The 22,542-nt window shown below is 42.5% G+C and overlaps 1 protein-coding gene across 3 annotated transcripts in view; it reads left to right on the top strand.

The window, feature by feature from the left end:
- The window catches only part of MYO1B (myosin IB), a 198,864-nt gene that overhangs the window by 88,534 nt on the left and 87,788 nt on the right, over window positions 1-22,542 (top strand). For all 3 annotated transcript variants that reach the window (XM_075000691.1, XM_075000690.1, XM_075000689.1), the window contains exons 4-6: window positions 2,508-2,602; window positions 11,238-11,342; window positions 16,486-16,532. In XM_075000691.1, the coding sequence (XP_074856792.1) occupies window positions 2,508-2,602; window positions 11,238-11,342; window positions 16,486-16,532 (247 nt within the window). The remainder of the gene's footprint in view (window positions 1-2,507; window positions 2,603-11,237; window positions 11,343-16,485; window positions 16,533-22,542) is intronic.

Raw genomic sequence — 22,542 nt, 5'->3', positions numbered from 1 at the left:
TCCAGCCACAGTCCCTGGTCAATATATACTTGGATCTTACCTAAATCACCATGCTTGCCAATCCTTCAGCTGTAAACATCTAGAGGTTTATTAACAAGGAAAGAAGGAAAACAGGATTAGAGGGAAAAATTGTTTAAGTGATACTTCACATACATCAGTTATGGCTAGTGATGCAGGCCAGTGATGGTATATGCTGCTTCTTTAAAGTCTCTGAAAGTACACCCCATAAGGGGTATGATTCCAGTTTACAGTAGTTACTGGAGAATTGGAGATCTGGTGAGCTGGAGCCAACATGTTGGAACATGGATGTTTTGAAACTGGAACAGGAACATGAACCAAGACAGGAATAAAGACAAAGATGTACACTACTAGGGCCATTTTGATAGTCCACCCCCACCCCCACATTGAGGGGGAAAAAATCCTTTCTCTTTCTGGTCAGGCACTGGAGAGTTAGAATCAGCTGACCAGGTGGGTTACTGTGCTGTGTTGCCATTTGCTAAAGCCTAGGAGGAAATTCCTACATTCTCGATATGTGTATTGGCCGTCTGGGCCTTTGTTTAGTCCATTACCCTGGCTGGAGTGGAGATCCACCCCCAGTTGTGAATCTTAGTGCTAAAACATTTCTAATAGGGGTTTAGCTACAGAGCTAAAATCTATAACTTTGCACACAAACATGGCACAGACATATAAGTAGCATACATACATTCAGGATATCATCAGCTTTCATTAGACACCTCACATGGCTCCCTGGCACAATATTTGGTGTCAACAGATACAATGGATGCATAAAATGGCTTTCATATTCAATATAAAAATCCAGTCATGTCACACCGTCTTAAGCTGTGATCTTGTGTCATGTTATATACTAAGCAAGACCAGGCCTAATTAGGTCTTGAACAAGGTCTTAAGGGAACAGCAATGTGCTGCGGGAATTAATGTTGGCAGTACAGTAGGTAGTACTCTTAATAGCACGGTATGATGTGAATTATGTGGCTTCATTGTCAGTCAAAGATTCTTTTTGTGTGTGCGCGTGTGGGTGCATGTGTGGGTGAGTGACAGACAGACAGTATACTGGGCCTGCAATCTCTCCTAGTGCAGATGATGTCATTCTTAATCTGTTCTTTAGCTTCCAGTTATGTGACACCACCCTAAATTTGTTTTCCAGATGTCTGTAATTCACCTTATGAGAAAACATGAAAATATATAGAGGAACAATGACAAGCCTGGACTGATTGGGAAAATTGTTTAGAATGTAAGGTGTTGTTTAGGCTATAACATTCAGTGGCTTGGAGGAAATTTGTGTGGATGAAGCAATACAATGGGGAAGTACAAGATTGCAATGGAGACTTGACCTATTTCCTTACTGGAGTATCATCCTCTCAGTGGAAGAGAAGAGCACCAACTGCCTCTTGTATCTAATGCCCTGTCTACACTTACTTTTATTGATGGTCTGCTTCAACTATGTGGATTGTGTAAAGTAAGCCCCCGAAATGCGCAACTTTGAGTTTCACTTAACTTGCATTAACACGAGTTAAGCACAGCTCGCAGTTGCTCTGTGGCTGGCTGTCTGCCCAGCTCCTGCAGCTGGGGGAAGCCAGTAGACAGACAGCTGTGGCGGCGGGGTTGTCTGCCTGCCTGGCTTTTCCCAGCTGGGGGACGCCAGGGAGAAGCCACACCTGGCTCCCAGAGTGGCAGGAAGCCAGTTTCCGGCTTCCCATCTCACTGTGGGAACCAGGAAACAGCTGGTCTGTTTCCTGGCTCCCAGCTCCCCACCACTCAAGGGAGGCGGCTCCACAAATTACGCGAAAACTCAATTTATGCGGAGTTGCCAAGAACACAGAAAGGCAGAGGGAGCCTTCTCTCCCACTGACACTAGCTACTCTTCTTCTCATTTTCCTGGAATACCAGCATCCAGGGGAGCATGTTCAAAGATCCATTTACTGTGTCTTCAATGACACAATATAGTGACATCCAGTGGAATGATCCCTGCTGGATTGATACTGGTGCTGACATACCCTTAAGTAGTGATATGAAGATTACTATATCTGTGGTTAGAATTTGAAATAAATTGATAAAATAGCTCATTGCAGTGTTTTGACTGAGTTGTAAATGTATTTTGTCATCTAACTCTCACAGTACTGGCATTTCTTACACTGACAGCTAAATGAACATATATATGGATGAATGTATGTCTGCCCACTCTAAAAGCTTTAATGGGTCTCTAAAAGTGGATGGTAGAGGGAAGTAACACATTTCTTTCCCAGGTCCATGCCGTAAGTATGATATAATTATGAAATAAACCTGTAATCACAAACATCCGTGCTCGTCTTCATTGGCTTTAAGATTCCAAAGAAGCTTCAGTTCCTCCATTTATCTCTTGGTATAGCGCTTTAAAGAGCAGCAAAACATTGTTTTAATGCTGTCTGAACCTCAAGGACATGACATATATGTAGTTTTGACGACATTTGCTTATTTCTCTGCTAAATTCATTATCTTTTTCTTTGCAGCTTTGCTCTATCAGATGAAGCGTACAGATCCCTCAGGGACCAGGATAAAGATCAATGTATTCTTATTACTGGGGAAAGTGGTGCTGGAAAAACAGGTAATATACAGCTTTGTTTTCCCCATGCTTCCCTTCAAAAATATGAGAGGATGTTGGCGCTGTCTTAGCATTTGCTCCATGCTGTAAACTAATCGCATCATGATATGTGCTTCTACAGGTGTGATGTTGCATAAATGAATTCCTGTTGTACTGGTGCAATTTCAGGATATTGATATACAAAGTTATCCTTTTGGTGATACTATCTTGCAAAGGTCAAAATAAATTTAGGACTCACTTGCTTTGCCAAGTATATTCCAAACCTGTGAAAACTCAATGTCCTCTGCCCTTATGGCCTGGGTTGGAACCCTAGAAAGCATCCACCAGAGCTTTTCAATATACTTTCATTTCTCACACTATTTATGTGAAAATACAGTAGTGATGGCCTTGGAAATGAAATCTCTTTATATTATGCTCAGCTACGCTTAGTACATTGGTAAGTGTACAAGATAACTGCGTTTCTCTCAAGCTAAGCTGGAATAATTTTTGAGGAAATTTTCAGTGTGACGGGTTGAATCAAAGAAGTCTCCTTGGGATTGTTCCCCAGTGTGCTGATCTTACCGCCAGTGCTTGCCGCCTTGTTCTCTGGAGCTCCACACCACCACCTTGTCCTGGGCCAGATCTCTGCTCTCTCCAGATAAGGCACAGATTTGGGTTACTGCCCCCACTGCAGAGAGATACAGATACTGAAGCAGTCCAGCATTGGGAGAACTCAGGTCTATGGGCTCACGTGAAGACCAGCCCCTGCCCCTCCCAGCAAATCCATTTTACCCTGTATAAAAGTTATACACAGAGAGCTCACAGGTTACCCCCCTTTGTCAAAGAAAGAGAGAGGTGCACAGTGATTGCTTTCCCCCAGCTAAAAATTTTTTACTCTGAGTTTGGTAATAAACAAAAGTGCTTTTACTAAATACAAAAAGTAGGATTTAAGTGGTTACAAATGAAAACAGATCAAAATAAGTTACAAAATTAAAATGAACAGAAAATGCAGAGTTAATTCCAATCCACTAGAAACTTTTTACCTTAAATATCTATACTTATTTCGGGTATAAGCTTCAAATTTAATTGATCCTTTACTCTGAGTTCTCCAAAGTTCTTTTGTATCCTCTTAGGATGTATCAGGCAGTTTCAAAAGCCAGCAGCGGGCAGAAAGGCTACTTCTGACAGGGTTGTTCCCCACTCCGGCACTCAGTGTGGAAGGTGGGGGGCCCCACAAAGAGACCTTAAAATACCTCTTCTCAAAAGGCTTCTGCTTAAAAGCTTCCCAAAATCACAGATTCCCTGACCTTGGGAGGTAGCTGCCAGGTGAGAGAAGCCCCTTTTTAGAACCCAGTAAGACATACTTGAGATGTCTCCCTGTGGGATAACCCCAAACTCTTAACCCTCCTTTAGGAGAGAGCTTGAAAACTAAGAGAATACAAACTGCCATCACTGATAGCTGGCCTCTCAGTCTTTGGAATGCATGCAAAGCCTCAACTTCCAGCACACAAGAATCAAACCATTGCCTTGAAAAGGTGATTTTTTTTATCAACAAAACAAAGAATACATTTTTTATTAAGTGTACTTGTTTCCTAGATGTTACAGAGCAACTAAAAAAGGATTAAAACCCTGGGATTCAGTTTAAAAGTTACTGTGTTCCCGGGGTACGTCAGCTGGCCTGAGAAGTCCCACACCAAACCCAAAATTAAGAAATAGCCTGATTGCATCTGACTAGACATTTCCTTTCGACTCTCATATGTGTTATTCCAACGTTCCTCTTGAGGCCTGGATATTTTTGTAAACTTCCAAGCCTGCTTCCAGACTTAATGCATCTCTGTATCTCTCCTCTGGCCACACAAAAGACTCACCCAGCAGATAACTGCTTCATTTCAAAAATCCCACCTCCCCTCTCTTCCATTGCTCTTCTGGATACTTGTCAACATCGGACCCCAATCTCTGGTTTTAACCATTTTACAGGGAATTTAGTTAGCTGAATACTGGGATGTCTAGAAAAGGGGTACGTCATCAACTCTGGCCTTCCTCTTGATTGGGACTCCCTCCTTTTCATAAGCCTATATAATTAGACCTGCCTCTGGAATGTCCACTATGTTGCATGTAACGAAGCAGGGCTTTGCCCACGAAAGCTTATGCTCCAAAACATCTGTTAGTCTGTGAGGTGCCACAGGACTACCTATTCTTTTTTTAGAAAAGGAGTAGTAGCCCTCCCACCCATCACAGCTTCCCATTGTTTAATCGACTTTCCTCTGGGGCAGGGAGTCCTTTGTTTGGCATCTCCCCCGTCACCTGTCCATGGAAGAGTACTAGGTTGAAAACGGATTCCAGTGCCAAGGGGCGGTATAGTTACATATCTTTCTAGGACCAAGCAGGACAGGACAAAATAAGCTTAAAGGACAAAGGTGATTAAGCACAGGTCATTGGTGTGAGTACAGAATTATTAAATACCCAAAGTATCACAAATGGGCCTTGTTAACACATTTTGAACTATAAACGGATTCACACTTTATATTTCTGACTTCACATACAATAATGATACATGCACAAAAATAGGATATACTCATTCAGCAGATTGTAGCATTAAAATTAATGTGTCACATGAGGTACTTAATTTAAAGTGTTTGAGTTTTGCATATTCTTATGGTACATCAGATTCAGTTTGTTTGAAAGAATGGAATCATGAGGAGTGAATGTTACTTACATAATTGTTGATCATGAAATCTCATTTTTAAAAGGATCATTTGCATGATCATCTTAAATCATTATTTAATAACGCTGCTGGTAGAAAAGAGACAGTAGGTATGGAACGCTTAATTTGCTACTACATCTGAGCAATTGTTTCTGAAGCCAGGAGTACTTACAACTTATTATGCATTCCGTAAACAAAGACAAACAAAAAAGTTGTAACCAATGAAGCTGCAAATGAATACGTATTGTAAGAAAGCTTAGAGGGCATCTTGCTTCATTCAGGGGCCATAAGGTGGGAAGGGTTTTGCCCCTTTTTGCTCTTAATGTGCATTCTTGAAAGTTGTGTCCTTTTCTTTATTGCTGCCTTTCTGAGTCCAGAATGAGAAACTTTGACGTTCTGTAATTTTATTTCCCTTTGCAGTCCTAAATTCCCTATGCACAAGTTAATTGCATGGAAGTTCAAATTCCATAATAGTTGAAAGAAATTGTTGATGAGTGATATATTTTAGCTTCAAATAGTTCCTCAAAGGTTGTGAGTAATTTAGGCCGTGTCTAGATTACAGTTATTTGTCATCAGAAGTTTTTGTTGGAAGATCTCGTCCAACAAAACTTCTGTTGACAGATCGCGGCCAAACTGCCAAGTGGATTGCAAGAATAATCCACTCTGTCCACAGAGAGTAACCAGACTGTCCAGCTGCTCTTGTGACAAAACGGACAACCAGAAGCACAGTAGACATGGCTGCCTGGTGTCCCAGAAGCCCTGTCTGTCGATGGAGAGGCCCCTGGAATGTCCAGACTGGCCTTCTGTCGACAGATCTCTGTCAACAAAGGTGTTCTCCCTCACGGGGGAGCGACAGAACACTGTCAACAGAAGTGCTGTGTTCTGTCAAGTTACTGGATCTGTCATCAGCCACAGCATCGAGGCTTACACACCTGCACATCCAAAAATGTGATATGTGCCAGCAATGCCCCTCTGCCATGTACATGGGACAAACTGGACAGTCTCTGTGCCAAAGGATGAATGGACATAAATCCAAAATCAGAAATTGGAATACACAGAAATCAATAGGGGAATATTTTAACCTCACTGGACATTCATTAAAGGATTTGGAAGTAGCCATTTTCCTACAAAAGGCTTTTACCACAAGATTTACAAGGGAGACATTTGAATTGGAATTATTTTGCCAGTTTGACACAATTAACCTGGGGCTTACTTGAGATCTGAATGATCTTACACATTACAAGGACAATTTCTCCATCTTTGATATTTACAGGCGTGACATCCATCCCACTTAAGTTAATTTACTTCTTCCACTGTCCTGTTAATGACAGATGACACCTTCCCCCGCACCCTGCTATATAAAACCTGGATTCTTCTTACCTACTCCAATCTGAAGTGGGTTTTACTCACAAAAGCTCCTTACATGATAAATAAATTTGTTAGCCTTTTAAGGTGCTGTAGGACTGCTTGTTTTTTTGTGAAGCTACAGACTAGCACGGCAACCCCTCTGAGTCTGGTCTGAAGCTTTTTAGAAGAGATACAAACAACTGTTTAAGGCAGGGATGAGGAAATCTTTTACACTGGGCCACACTTTTCATCCCTGTAACCTGTCTAATATGATCCAAACTGATAGAAATTTTAGTTATGTTCATGTGGGGGGAAAAACCTTTCGGCACATGGAAGAAAATAGGTATGTAGAAAATGTAAAAACTTTTTATTGATTGGTATATAAATGTGAATACACATCCATTTAAAAAAAAAACATATTTCAACCTTTTTTAGTGAGATGGATTAGCCTGATGCATAGCAGCCAATTGTGCTGTGGCCCCTTATGAAACTTCACCCCACCCATAGGAGGCCCAGACTTAGGGTAAAAATTTGCGTGTAATAAGTCTTTTAATGGATTAGAACTAGCTATGTGTTTTTGTTCATTTTAATTTAGTAAGTTGTTTTGATCTATTTCACTTGCAACCACTTACAATCCTACCTTTTGTACATAAGAAAAAACACATTTGTCTGTTATCGAGCCCAGCTTAAATAATTATGGAGGGAGGGGGCTAACCACTGTGCGTATCTCTTTCATTGATAAAGGGGGGCAGACCTTGCATAAAAGTTTTACATGGTGGGGTAAGACAGATATATTTAGGGTTTTGGTCCCATTTGTGGGTTGGCTTCCTGGGTTCTGAGCCCTTACCATGGAGCTGTCCTGGAGCTGTAGTTGTTCAGTGTCTATGTTGCTTTACAGAGGTGGGGGGCAGTAACCCCCCACTCTGTGGTTTGTCTGGGGAAAACCAGAGGTTCTGGCCTAGCAGAACAGGCTGATGGAGAGCCCCACAGAGCAGGAAGGTGGGCACCAATGGTATGATCAGCACACTGGGGAGCAAACCCAAGGGGACTTCTGTGTTCAACCCATCACACACGTATTATTTCATTTTCTTTTTTGTACTGATGGCTGTTGGTAAAGTTGTGCAAGAAAATCCTGAGAGAAGCCAATATGAAGTTACTGTGGTTAAAAGACAAGGCAATCCAAAGGTTCTGAATTTAATAAGGATTAAATATGTTATGTGCAGTGCTTTTTGGCTTAGTTTTACAGGTTAAACCAGTTTCAAATAAGAGAAATACCACGAGCTAGTTTTCAAAATGTGCATTTTTTCCTCATTCTTAAAGCCTTTTTCCTCTGCTGTGGATTCATCCTGATGTTGTCACAAAGTGCCGACTTTTCTAAATTACATTCACGTATTTGCAGCTTTCATTCTTTTTCACTCAGTACTTGCGTAGCCCGTCTCAAAGAAATTAACTGTCTGGGGAGATTTGTCAGATCAGATAGCTGAGAAATACTTAAGCGTGTAGAATAGTCTCTTATTACACTGCTGCACATTAGCCTGCTTGTCTCAGGAGCCCCATTAAGAGCCTTTGCTCTGTCGTAAAGAGCCTCCATTTCCTCACAGCTACTGCCCAGTTTAAAACTAGCTGTGATCCTCTGGATGCCACCCACTAAAAAGGATGCTTGTGTCTAAAATTTCTTGCTTACTATTTCATTTGGATCCTTGGAATACTGGAGGAGATTACAGACGATATTTCTTTTTGTGCTTTCAGCAGCATTTTTGTGTACTCGGTTTCAGAGTTTTCCTTTGTTTTAGTGAGTGTCTAACTCAACGGAGCAGAGAGGAAAAACTGATTGGTTGAGGAGGTTTGAGAGGCGAGCGTAAAACCTGAAACAACTTTTTGCTTGTTTTATTTTAAAACTGGGCAGGTAGAAAGGGACAATCATTTGTAGTGTGTGGCTATTGCCTTGAGATCATAAAGCATCCCACCCCTTCTGTATGAACAGAGATACACAGTATGTTATCCTAGAAAGACCTGGTTTATTCTTGTCTCTGTTCCCCTTCTACTGTCTTGTGAAAATCACACCTTTAGCACTGAGGGAGGCTCATTGTGGAGGTTGGGTGTGAGGCTCCAACTCAAGTGTCCTGCTGCACCCTATCACTTGTCCAACTACCAAAAATTCTTCTTTGCCTGGGGCTTATGTACACCACCCTGACAGCTCATCCCAGTCAGAGTCAATCATCTGGGGTTCAATTTCATGTGTCTGGTTTGGATGCACAAAATTGAGCTCTCAGGGTTTTCAGCTGACCCCTGCATTCCTCATAAGAAGGTAGGTTGAGGGGAGTTTTGACCTTTCCCTGTAAGAACAGACAAATTAGCCAAGCGCAGATATGTCAATTTTTAGCTGTACAGTTGGCATAGCTAAAATTGTATCTGTAGTCCGCTTTCTATGTCTAGTATGGACATAGCCCTAGAGACATTGCAAGCATTCCACTCATCCAACTCACTCATGAGGGAAATTAGAGCCTAAAAGTGGGACTCATAGGAACTTCCATGTGGAAAACAGAGCATCATTTGTGGGTTGTGTTTTCCTGTGCAAAGAGGATGTCTTATGGCTCCTACGTTTGTCTTAATATTTCTAATCTGTCAAATGTACCTGGAGACTTGCACAGGTGGTTGTTTTTTTTTTAAATACATTGAAATAAAGTAAAAGGTTGGCTGTATATTCAAAAATTTCCAGCCTTCTTTGTCTAGAAAGCTGATTAGGAGTCTCCTTATATTTCTGGTATGTATTGGGCTGACATATACTGGATTATGAGACCAAGAGAATAGCTTTTCAAGTATTTTGGCGCATCTGTGTTTATCTTAATCTGTCATCAAAACATACAGAAGCATTTATATGTTTTAAAAAAAGAGAAAAGGACTTTTATTTACCATCAAAGATTCAAGTCAGTTCTTATTTTTGCCCCAATTCATTTGTTTATCCATATATCAGCTTTAATAGGGAAAACACTTGGGAAAATGAGCTTTTTATTAAGTTTTTATAAGGAGGAAATGACCCTGCTTTTTTCTTAGCCTAGTGAAAATCCTCCAAATAGCTTCTGGATCCTGAAGAATGTTATGGATGATCTTCTTTTATATCTCTAAATCTTGAAATACTGTGTGTTTGCAAGGCCTTGTTAATGCAAAGGGGTCTAGGTAGATGGTGTAACTGTCTCTGTGCTAGAGCCTTGCTCCCTTGCTAAAGAGGCTGGGCTGGTAGCTCCCCTCTTTGTCAAGAGTAGCAGTGTATGTCCCACCCCATAGTCTCCCCTTCCAGTACTTCCCAGTGTTGCTGTGGGATTGGCAGGGTCTGCCAGAGCAGTTCCAGTTGTAGATGACAGCTTATTGAAAGAGGTGGTGGTGTTTCAAACTTTGGCAAACTAAGGTAGGCATCAGCGCATTGGTTTGACTTGGGTTCCATTTTCAACCTTTTGTTTGGAAGTGTAAGTGGGAACCTGAGATTCTGCAACATGATTGCAGGAGATGAGACCCTGAGCACAAGCCTGCAGTACTGTTTTGTGCCTGTTTGCTAAATTCAACTCAAGGACAGAAAAAGCCAGTTAATACAAAGCAAATTTTTCCTTTAAACAGAAGAGAATCTGTGTGCAAGGAGTAGCCATTGGTTTGTTCTGTTCTTTGTTGAAATTGAGCCCTTATATGTGTACCAGATCTCTGAATGGAGAAAGTAAATAAGTGTTTTTATTAAAATCGTATTGACTTGTGTGGGGTTCCTGCTATTAGCAATTTGTTGTATTTAAAATTGTATTAATGTATTTCTTGTCAGTTGTCCCAAATTTAGCAAACTTGCATGGCATGTAACACAAAAGACCTTGTTTTAAAATGTACTGTCTTAGCTCCTCCCACAGCTGCTCTCTGTGCTAAACACTACTACCATAACTCTGGCATATTTTTTTTATGTAATCTTTACTGTTACTCTGTGAGTGCACCATTGAAACTGACTGGATGGTTATGTAACTGGGATGTTAACAATTTCAGAACTCTTTCAAACTTGCTTATATTGAAATTAATGCACTGAAATGATATGATATTGACTAAATTAATGTTTCATATTCAGTAATCTGTTTTAAAATAGAGTGTATTAATTACTTAATCAGATTTATGTTGAGAGTTCTGTGGTATATTGTGTGTATGATATTTTATATAATATGCAAAAGCAAAATGGATTGATTTTGTAGTTTTACTTGATTTTTGCATTTTGTAATTAAGACCCATTTTCCGCAGAGTGACATTGCAGATGAATTTTCATACTGTTAGCTTGTTATGCACTTTTACTTAAGCTGAATGAAGCACCTATAGATGCTTGTTTCACTAGTGTTCCTCATAGTTGTGCTTGGGTCCTAAATATTGCAGGCCACTGAAATCAGTAGATCTTAATGTGTGCACTGAATGCGTCTGATGCATGGACTTGATCAGGGCTTGAGTAGTGTTGAGAAGATTGTGATCTTTTAACTTCTGCTGGAACGGTAAAAATGTAAAAGAATATAAGCATCCATAATAAAGCATTTATGCCAGTTTTTGGTACTGTTTTTTACTTGGATTTTTTCTTTTCTAATTCAAACCCTGCAGAAGCCAGCAAGCTTGTCATGTCTTATGTAGCAGCTGTTTGTGGAAAAGGAGCAGAAGTTAATCAAGTAAAAGAACAACTTTTACAGTCAAATCCAGTTCTTGAAGGTAAGAATCTATTAATGCATATAGAAAACTCACTGTTTCATGTACTGCATCACTTTCTTCTATGTCAGCTGGTTTTGCAAGTGGAATCTATCACTAGTCTAAAGATTTGAACCCTTTTTATTTGCAGCATCCAAAAGCGTAGTTGGTGATTTATAGGTTTCCTGGAGTAAGACCTGACAATTATTCATCTTTGGAAGGTTCTTTTTAAAGAGAATCATTTTTTGTTTAAATTGACTCCTTTTTGGATTTTAGGAGGGAAGCAGAAGAGGAGCATGACCCAGTTTATAGTCTGTGTTTATGTTCTCTCCTGATCTCTGCGTGAATGCTGTGGCAGGCATCTAGATGTCGCCTATCTTAGCATGCTAGTCTCCCACTCTAAGACTGGGTCTTGGGCTGCAGTCTGCCTTGATTCACCAAGGTTGTTGCAGTAGCTGTGACAAGTATGGGAGTGGTAATGAAGCTTTCATTACCAGCTTTCATTCCCCAGCTTTCATAAAGTGAAGTGTTTGTGTAGACTTAAAGGATTTTAGCGAAAACAGATGTAAAAAATAATAAACCAGAATATATATTTGCCTGTCTTTTCCTAAGTCTTGCCATTCCCTAGAACTGGGGGGAAGATCTAACTCTTTGAGCTCTCTGAAGAGCTGCTTACTGTGTCCACACTTGTATCAGTGACTGACAGCCTCTGACAATTGACTCTCTCCCGACAAGGCCTTTTTAATCGTTCTGAGTTCTTTTGCTCTCAGGGCTCCTGCCTTGTCAAAGCAAGACTTGCATCTTACTTGGAGGTACCAGGGAGGGCAGCCTTGAAGTTAGTAGTTTTCCTGTTGTCTTGTAATTGCCCTCCCCCAAGAGTTGGTTTGGAGGTTACTTATCTGGATTCCTTGTCTTGTCTCATTGTTGGCCCTTCCAACAGCCCTCTATTAAGATAGAACAATACATTCATACAAGAAAGTCTTATAATCCTGTAAAAAATAACTTCACCTGCCTGACCCATTGCATGCAGTGTTCATATTCCTTCTTCTCGGTATTCTTAAACTATGACAATCCAATCTGCATCTGCCAGTGAGTTCTGTTTTTGAAAACAAAGTGAGATGACATGTATTGAGGCATTATTGGAACAGGCGTGCTAATGGAAGTAAAGGAAGGAAGGGGGTGTAAAACTCACTATGGGGGAAAATAGGAAAAGTGCTAAGTGAGAATGTCATGTCGCTGCAAGACCTCTGAGTGCCATGCAGTGGCTCTGTTGATGCTGCTGGAACAGTGTCTGGTACCAAGAGAGGTTAGCCATCCATTTCCTTTCGTGAGTCAGGACCTGCAGTCCGAGAAACCTTGACTTAAAGTACAATAGTGTAGGATCACAATGTGTATGGGCACTCTTTGTTGCTTTTGGGCATTTAGCTCTGCTGTTTGTGCTGCCTCCTGCCATGATGTCCAGCTTTTACTTGCAGTCCAGCAGAAGAGAGGTGAAGCCACCTCTTCCCATGTTTAACAATAATGATGCTGTGACCATGTACCGCTGCTGTCTGTGTTCTTTAATGCAAATGAAGCATCTGTGATCATACTCTGTGCATGGTTATATATGTGGCTCATGCATTGCATTTTATTTAATGATATGGTTGTTGAAAAGATGACCTATTGCACTGCATCAAGTCTTTTAAATCATTCTGCTCATTATCGCTGGCTGTCAAGAGAAACAAACCCTGTCTTTTGGCTCCAGTTCTTTCACCCAGAATAGCTTCTCCAGACAAATTTGTAAAAGCTGAGGAACATGTAACTTTCCATGCAGTGTCAACTTCACTTGAGTACTGAAAATAAGACAGATATACACTCAGTGGCAAGTAGCTGAAAGCCATCTGCAAGGAGCATGAGCGCTACATTGCCTAATAGGCTGTGTCTACGCTAGAGTTTGGTTTTTGTCAACAAAACTCATGGTGAATCCACACTACAAATATGGTCTGTTGAGAAACTGTCTTGGGAGAGTTAAGTCACTCCTGTGCGAGGCGTAACACTTCTGTCAACAGATTCTATCAAGAAAAAAAAGCAGGGTAGATACTTCGGAGAACCTTCTGTCAGCAGAGGGGGCTTCCGGTTAGTGGGCAGCCCTGTTTGCAGAGCTTCCAGTTGGCTGTTCTGTTGACAGAGGGCTGGAAGGGACAGAGCTTCCAGTTGGCTGTTCTGTGGACAGAGGGCCACCGGCTAACAGAAGTCTGGCTGCTCTCTGTTGAGAGGGCATTGACAGTGGGAGCCTCTATGAGGTGTAGATGTGTTCTGCTGACAGAAGTTCAGTCAGGAAATAAGCCCCGACAGTATCTTCTGTTGACAAAACTCTGTAATGTAGACACAGCCATAGTGAGGGATGTACTCCATTTGATAAACATCCGTACAGTATGAAATAAATTCTCTAACTTGCCCCACAGTTTATTTGGTGTTCATGTGGCACAATGCATGCACGTTGTAAGCTGGCAGCTGCTGGGTGTAGTTCAAAACCATGTTGAACCTAATATTAGGAACTTTTTTTTTTTCCTTCACTGGCTCTTGTTGTTAGAAAACTTCAAACTAAGCCAATTTTCAAATCCAAGACTAATTCTCTATTCCTCTCCCTGCAAAATAGGCTTAGGTCAGGCTAGGGCAGGGGTCAACAACCTGCGGCTCTGGAGATGAATGTGGCTCTTTAAGGAGCCACTTGCAGCTCTGAGCGCCACCGCTGCTGATTCCTCTTGCAGCTGTGGGTGCCTCCACTTAAATACAAAAGCTACATTCAGTTGCTTACTGTTGAGCCAACTGAATTTAGTTCTTTTGTTTAAGTGGCAGCAGCTGGAGCCGCTCAGCAGTCAGCTGCGCCAGGGAGCCTGGAAGAGAAAGCTGGCTGGGCAGGGAAGCCACCCCACATGGGCGGAAGTCTAAGCTGCCAGGAGAGCTGGGAGAAGGGCAGCCAAGCCTGCTTCTGCTGGAGCTGCACAAGTGTGCCAAGAAGGAGGCGGCAGCAGCGGGGGGAAGCGGTGGTCAGAGCCACTGCAGAAGTATGTGCGCTGAGGCAAGTTAAGCCTGTGGGAGTTTGGGGCTCAGGGGTATTAAGCATGGGGGTGGGGGAAGGGAGGTTGGGACTCAGGGGGGTTAAGCCTTGGGGGTGGAGTGGGGTGTGTGGGATGGGGGTGAAAACTGGGGATAGGGGGCAGATAGGGCTGAGGTGGGTAAAGTCTGGAGATGGGGGTATCTTAACTTTCTAACTGGTACAAATTACTGTGTGTATGCACTGCTCTTAAAATCGGGGTAATTAAAAAGCATGGTTTGGCGTTATTTGTTAAGGACTGTCTCTCATATGCACGTGCATTGTGGCTCTTGAAATAACTGATTTTGTAACTGAATTTGAAAAACTGGCTCTTCTCCCTGTTTTGGTTGGAGACCACTGGGCGAGGGCTATACCTGTGCTGATGGTGCTACAATGGCACCGCTATGCTGCTGTAGCACTGTTGTGTAGATGCTTCCTACAGCAATAGGGGAAGGGTTTTCCTGTGGTAGGAACTCAGCCTCTCTGAGCAATGTAACTGCGTTGATAGATTCATCCCCACCTCAGCCTAGCGAAGTCTGCACTGGAATTAGGTCAGCGCTGCTGTGGCATTTGGGGTGTGGTTTTTCATACCCCTGAGCCCAGTAACCTAATTTTTAAGCACAGATCCGGCCTAAATCAGTGTGGAGGTTCACTTCTAATGCTGCTGTAACCAGAGAAGTTGCACCGATTTTACTGATATATACTAAGATGTGACTTTAATCAATGCAAACACACTGATTGGACACTCTGATTTTGTTTGACCTAGTTTATTTCAATTTAGTTTGTCAAGTAGGAGCTAATTTAAACTAAGCTACTCTTCAACCAAAATAAGTATTGATGGTGTATTAACTGAACTATCTTCAAATCTCACCTTTAAACTAAGCCAGTGCAACTTTCTCATGTAGGCAAGGCTTTGTCTCATTCCATATTTGTGTATGTCCATTTTCTGGCCTAATGGCGCTTGCTTCCAGGAATTTAACCTTTGGTTTTGGTAGCTAACAAACTAATGTTTTGTCACTGAACTTCTCCAAAAGAGAAAGCAGTTACCTTTCCAATTTGCAGAATTTGTGCCTTTCTTGGCAGTAAAATCTTCCTAGAAGATCTGAAACACCATGAGGCTCTTATACATACGGTCAATATCCAATTCTGCTTCTACTTAATTTCACTTTCTTATTTGCTGGAGCAGGGCATAGGGAAGGTTTCTTTTTTTCTTAGCACCAAATCTTTCTTGTTTATGAGTTCATACTCATGTTCTCAATCTTCATGTGTCAGATCATAAGCTCATCTTCAGCAACTGATAATGATGTCTCAAATGCACAATAATGCTTTGTTTGTCATAAGGTATCCGTGTGGTTTTGCATAGCGTATAGCTGTGACTTGTTTTTGACTACAGTGAACCCTCACTTTACGCGTTGTCAGGTTGTGTGAAACTCGCTTTAATGCGAGTTTAAAGTGAATTTCACACAACTTGAAGAGAGTGGCTGCCAGCCTGCCTAGCTTCCTGCAGCTGCAGGCTGGTAGGCAGGCTAAGAGCCCCTTCCCCATGCCTTCCCAGAGGTGCATTAGGCGCTGCTCTGGGAAGGTAGGGAGAAGGCTTTTAGTTACTTAGTTTCCTGCCGCTGTGGGCAACCAGATAGGCTAAACCTCTCTTCCTAGAGCGGTGCTGCTGTCAAGCTGACAGCATCACTGCTCTGGAAAGTAGGGAGAAGGTTTTTTTTTTTTCTGCCTAGCTGCCTGCTGCTGCAGGCAGTTGGAGCTAAAACCCCCTTGCCCTCCCCATCTCCTCGTGGCGACATGGGGCTTGCGCATGGGGCTCCCAGTCCCTGGCACACTACAGCCTTGCATGGCCTTGGGCTCCCAGCCCCCGGCGCAGCACACAAGGGCTCGGACTCCCGCCACCTGCTCACCACTCTCGTGCGGACCCTGCTCCAACACCCACACCCCCCAGGCTAAACCCCTTGGCCCCAACCCACTGCTGAAGCACCCTCCCCCCCGCCGACTTACCCGAATTTCGCATATCCCAAGGGACTATTGTCTATGAATGTATTACCCTGTTTCACTAATTCTTTTCTTCTTCTTCTTTCCTACCAGCTTTTGGAAATGCCAAAACTGTAAGGAATGACAACTCTTCCAGATTTGTAAGTATGTGTACCAGGCACAAAATACCATACATACCGTGTAAAGGAAGCAATTCCGATGAAAGGTTAGGGTTTGGTAGCTTTTTATAGAGTTACAGGAGTCTGGGCTGTATCACGCATGTCTCACATGGTGGTTCTAATGGGCATTACTGCTCATCTGCAGTGTGGTTTTTAAGGTCTGTATTAAAAAGACATTTAAGTGGGCAGTGCCAGCTTGTTCCATACCATATTTTGCCATGCCTCCTTAATGGGTAGACCACACAGCATTTCCTCTAAGCAAGGTACATTCTGCCCTCACGGACTCACAGCAAGCTTTTAAAATTTAGTCTAGCACCAGCTGGTTCTCCAGAATGCAGATCTTTGTAGCTGTGGACGTTAATCCCTATGCTGAACAGGAAATGAATCCATCCGTCACGTCCCAGAATTTCTAAGGCTTTGTCTATGCTAGAAAATAAAGTCGATTTTAAGGCAATTAGCTTGACTTTACAATGTGACTGCCTTCACTGCAAATAGAGGTCCATTTTCAGGGGCACTGAAGTCGACTTTTTTGTGCCACCCCTCCCAGACGGGGTAACGCCAAGTTCAAATTTAAAAGCTCGAATTAATGCTAGTGTGGAAACAGTGTAACTTTAAATTGATTTTATTGGTCTCCAGAGGTATCCCACAATGGCCCAAATGTGTTCGTTCTGGTTGCTTTCACCTCCTCTGCTCTCCAGGAGTCCAGGATATGGGACCAGGAAGCCTGGCAATTTGAACTCATTTTCTTTCTGACCAACATGGCTAGCAGACCTCAGGGGCGATTGCATCTAGCCAGGATTTCTCAGGGTTGCAAAAAAACCCAGTGTCAGGAGATCCAGGATCAAATTTGTGTGTGGGTGGCTGAATCTGTGCTTAGTAAACACCAGGGAAACTCAGCACCACTGGGTGAAAATCCAGGTGCCCCCTCCACCACCACATGCCTGCTGGTTTGTGTGGACCATGCCTGCAGACAGTGTCATGTCCTGTGCTGTGCGGGGGTTCGGTGCTTAAGAGGGCTTCTTCCCTGCACAGGATTTAGCGGGACTGCCTTGTTTTCTGCCCTTTGCAATTTACAGGACTGCCCCCTGACCCCTCCAGGTGGCTGGCAAGCTAGTCCCCGTCCTACTTGGCTAGCCCCCACCCCTCACCACCGCATGGCTGCTGGGCAGTGCAGACCATGCTTGCAGATAGCACCATGTCCTGTCCTGCGCAGAGCTTCAGTGCTTGAGAGGGCTTACCATTGTCGTTCTCTCGCAGGGCTAGCAACAAATACCACGGTTACCATGCTAAGCTGAAAAGAAGACCTTCCCTACAGCATTTAACAATGTACATTTTATGGGGCTGCCCCTCCCAAGCTGCTGTGCGGCTGCTGGGCTAGCCCCCATCCCTCTGCCACATAGTTGCCGGGCTGCGTGGACCATGCTCGCAGACAGTGGCGTGCCTGGTCTTGCACAAGGTTTCAGTGCTTGAGAGGGCTTTTTCCCTGCACAGGATTTATCAGGAGTGCCCGAGAAATTTGTGTTCTGCACTTAGCGTTCTACAGGGCTGCTCTCCCTCCCCCCGTGCCACGCAGTGGTTGTATTTTTAAGCACTCCCTGCTGGAACTCTGCTTCATTCTGTCCCTTTTTAAAAAGTAAAGTAAACCCAACCCAAGAGGTTCTTTGGCTAACGACCAGTTTCCTGTGCTCTCCCTGTCAGGCCTCACTTCTTTCCCAAAGCATGTGGCTCAGGGGACATTTTCTTATGAAGGATTGGCGCTTGTGGGCTCTCTCTCCCCCTTCCCTCTCATATACAGGCCGTTGAGCTGGGGCTTCTTTACCAGAAGCAAGGGAATCCCTTAATTCTTTAGTAGGGCCAACAGACAGTATCAAGGGTTTATCTCTCCTCAACTTTTCTATCTTCTAATGCTTCCTTAACTTTTCCTTCTCTTCTTGAGCCACGAGTACTTCTAATGCAGTAATGGCTCCTTCCAGCTTGCTAACCACTAGACACCAATGCTCTCTGGGATTCCATATTGCGTCTTTCCTTTCGTCATTGTATCTTCATATTATTCATAAAAAAAGGTCTTTCCCTAGAGTGTTCTTACATCTATGAAGTGATGACTCACAAATTTCTCTCTCCCTCTCCCTCCTTCAAACCTGGCTCTTTCAGCCTCTCTCTTCCCCTGCATTTAATGCCAATTTAAAGTCTTTTGTAAACGCTGCCTCTTTCTGTAATGCAGACGACTCAAAAAATTTCTGTCAGCAGGGAAGAGAGTTCTGAAAAATGTCCATTTGTTTTCAATGGCAGGGGGAATAAGGGCAGTGCCCTCTGGGAAGGTGACATCACATAACCACAAACACTTGCAGGGCATATTTTTTCTGATAATTCACTGGCAAAAACACCCCAAAGGCAACGAGGCTGAAGGGAACTGTGGGTTAGGTGTCCATGATGCACTGCTGTAGCAGTTGTACCGAGGCAGTTTAGTGGGGTGTCACTAACTCGCCTTTGTGAGCAGATGTGGACACTCAACTTCAACTTTATAAAATCTAGCGGTAAAAAAGTCGACTTCAATAAATTTGACTTTATTTCATAGTGTAGACATAGCCTAAGACATTTATGGCAAGTGAGCAACCCATGTGGCACTGCCTAGCTTCCATTTAGGGTCAAGCTATGTGCCAGGAGTAAGAGGGTCACTTAAAATCCCACCTGGTGCTTGGGTACATACCTGGGCAGCTAGCCTGAATGGCTGGCTGGCTGTGTCACCACAGTCACATTGTTAAAAATAACACACTAGCTTAAGCAGAGTTGCTGCCAGTCTGTCTGCCTCTACTAGAAAGCAGCCCTGTAGCTGCTGTGTAAATAAACCAGACCTCCAAAAATATCACCCCCCCCTTTTTTTTTTTCCCTCCCTGCTGGGAGAGTTGGCCTCATCCCACCATTGTAGGCATTTGTAAACTCAACCTATCATGTGGCAGATGGCTATCAAGCTTCCTAGTTACTTGCATGAATGCAGGAGAGTCATTTCGTCCTAGGGCTGGGCTAACTTTGCTTGGTTAGTGGCATGGAATAAAAGCAGAGGGTTCACTTGCATAAGAGACTTTCCTCCACCTGTGCCTCTACCTCTGAAACTGTTTAAATACACAGAGTATTAAAAAACCAACATTTCTGCTGAATACTTTACCACAGATCTCATCTACAGCTTTGAGCAGCTGAGAAAATGAGATGCTTTCTGTTGGGTCAGACCTGTTTTTCCCCCCAAGGTGTAGTTACTCTCATTATAGTACTTAACAAGTTTTGGTAAGTTTTCCTGACATTTGAACAAGAGAAGCGTGTGCTGGGGTTCTTTTTTCTTTTCTTTCATTGTACAATAAACGCTTTCATATCTTACAGCCCCGGTACTGGGAAGTTGCCACATATTCAAATATTCTGGATAATAGAGTGGTTTACCTAGCAATGCATAGCATGAAAGAAAAACAAGATTAGATGTTGAGAAAAAAAAAAAATGTATGCAGAGCACTTTATTTACCAACAACAGTAGTATTGTGCACGGTAAACTTATACTGTATTTTCTGTATTTATTTATATTTACTTTCCCTATCCTGTATCTATGGAAAACATCACTAAAATAGACTTATAGCTAAAATGCCAGTTATTTGAGAGTTCTGGATAATCGAATGCCAGATGTGAAAGAGTTTACTGTGTGTAAAAAGTTTATATTGTAATAAATTAATGATTGTTTCATTTTAGAGAAAACATTTTATGTTAAAACACTGTTTATGAAACCAGACACAACACTTGGAAAGTCTGTGGTGTAAAGTATTTGAAAATGTTTCATTTCATCCAGCAGGCCCTTTCGCCTCTCTATTCTGCCTAGTTGTGACCCTTGTTCTAGAAATGCATTTAGTTTCCTGGTATAAAATTTTGTTGCTTTCTGATTTTAACATAAAATTAGACTGAAACCAAAATATGCAAGTGGAAGCTAAACTTGAGAGTTCCCAGTTATCTGGCTGGATGAAAACATAATTATAGCTCAGCTAGATTTGGTGCTATTCCTGACACAGTTGGCTACCTAAACAGCCATGTAACAAGGAGCGTTGTTCTATTTAGCAAGATAATCACTGGATGATATCATTTCCCCTCTTATATTTTCTCTGCATGTTTAATTCAGATTCATTTTGCTGGCATGAAGCCTCTACGTGTTTGCTCTTCAGTTTTGCTACAGTCTTTATGTTGGCTGTTCTGGTTTTCTGTTAGTGGAGTTGTATTCTGCAAGTCAGTACCATTTTATCAAAATATTTCAGCCTAGAACCAAATGTGAAACTGTATAGAATCTGGTAATAGGCAATAAACGTACTTACTACTAATACACTGGAACTACATGTTTGGAGACGCAAAAAAGTCCATACTTATCCCCAGCTTTCTCTTAGAGCTCAACGTAGAAAGCCACCGAAAGAGTATGTCTCTAAGCAGTATAAGACCAGGGTTCAAAAATCAGGCTTAATTCCCCTTCTATCTGCACATATAATTATGCAAACTCAGGGCCTGGGTCCAGGGTCCTAGAACCTCATGGGATGGATCTGATAACCATGAGTTAAGCCAAGACCCAGGGTAGACATAACGCCACTGGACTTGTGCTCTGGGTGCCTCCTGAAAGTATCACACAATTCCATGGGCGGAGTTTGACTACGGGTTGAAATGCATTAGAACGGTGGTTCCCAACTGGGGTCTGCGAGGATATTGCAGGGAGTCCATGAAAAAAACATCAAGGCTAAATTAAAACTATCATGGAAACTAGAATTGCTTTGATGGGGGCCCATGAATGGTTTTCAGGGATGGTGATGGGGGTCTGCGCTAGTGAAACGGTTGGGAATCACTGCATTAGAATATCTTTTCTGCTTTAAATGATGAGCTACTTTTAACAGGGGAAAGGTCTCCTAAACTCCTGCCTAGTAACTGGAAGTGGAGTCTGCTCTGACTGCTCGTCTGATTGACCCTGCTTGTTTTTCTCTGCATTGAACAAAGCAGTGTGTTTTGATCTTAGGCACTGTAGGTTCTGCAGTGTCGCAAGATGCTCCCAGACATGAGGCAAAGTCCATGGTTTATGGCAGTGTTCCCATTCAGATGAGCACTTGGCAGCTGACTGGGAGAGAGTCACAGTCTGCCCAGCTTATTAGCAGAGTGCCCAGAGCCGCCCACACCCAAAAGCATGTTTTTCTACTGGTGCTGCACATCTCTGCATAACAAAATTTAGTCAACACGTGGATTGGAAAAAAAATGGAGGGAAGGGATGTTGGTTTAGGGGATATTGGAGTATTTGGGGTAGGGAAGGGAAGGTGCCTGAAAGGTGATGGGGAGAACAAAACAAGGAATAGGAGTGAAGGAAACCAGGTAGCTGGAGGAGGAGAAGAAACACTGAGGAGAGGTTAGTGTAGAAGGTTGAGCTTGGGAGATCAGAAATAGGAAGGGGAAGAGAGTTCAGCCAGCTGTGTTTTCTCTCTCTCTAGAACTTGCTTTTAAATCCAGAGCTAGCATAAACTTTCTGGGTTATGTACTGCTGGACCAGTAACTGGAAAATTGTACTTGTGGTAATTCTTTGATTTTTTTTTTTTTAAAGTTATTTTAAAAACCAGATAGAATTTTTAGAAAATCCTGAGTTTATCAGCTCTACATTAATTTTTCAAACCAGAAAATAAAAGGCCTTTCTTATGTTGTCTGTGATGTGGCTGCCAACATTATGAAAAAAATTACTTGTTACTGTTTAACTTGACATATTTACCCAGCAACTTAGAATGCATCCTTAAGGCAGTGCTTAAGGAATGTAATGTGACACTCAATTTTCTGTTGCTCTGTGATGGAAAAAGTCACCCTAAGTGAAATAAGTGGAAATGTTTAAACACAAGACCTTCTTGTTCAATTCACTGTCTTCATTAAGTAAGCAAACAGAATAATCCATGACATGGGAGTGAATGTGGGGTTTGTTTGAATTATTGCCAAAATGCATCCTCCTTGA

Source organism: Carettochelys insculpta, chromosome 8 (assembly GCF_033958435.1).
Source record: "Carettochelys insculpta isolate YL-2023 chromosome 8, ASM3395843v1, whole genome shotgun sequence".
NCBI lineage: Eukaryota > Metazoa > Chordata > Testudines > Carettochelyidae > Carettochelys > Carettochelys insculpta.
This window is presented reverse-complemented; position numbering and strand designations above follow the sequence as displayed.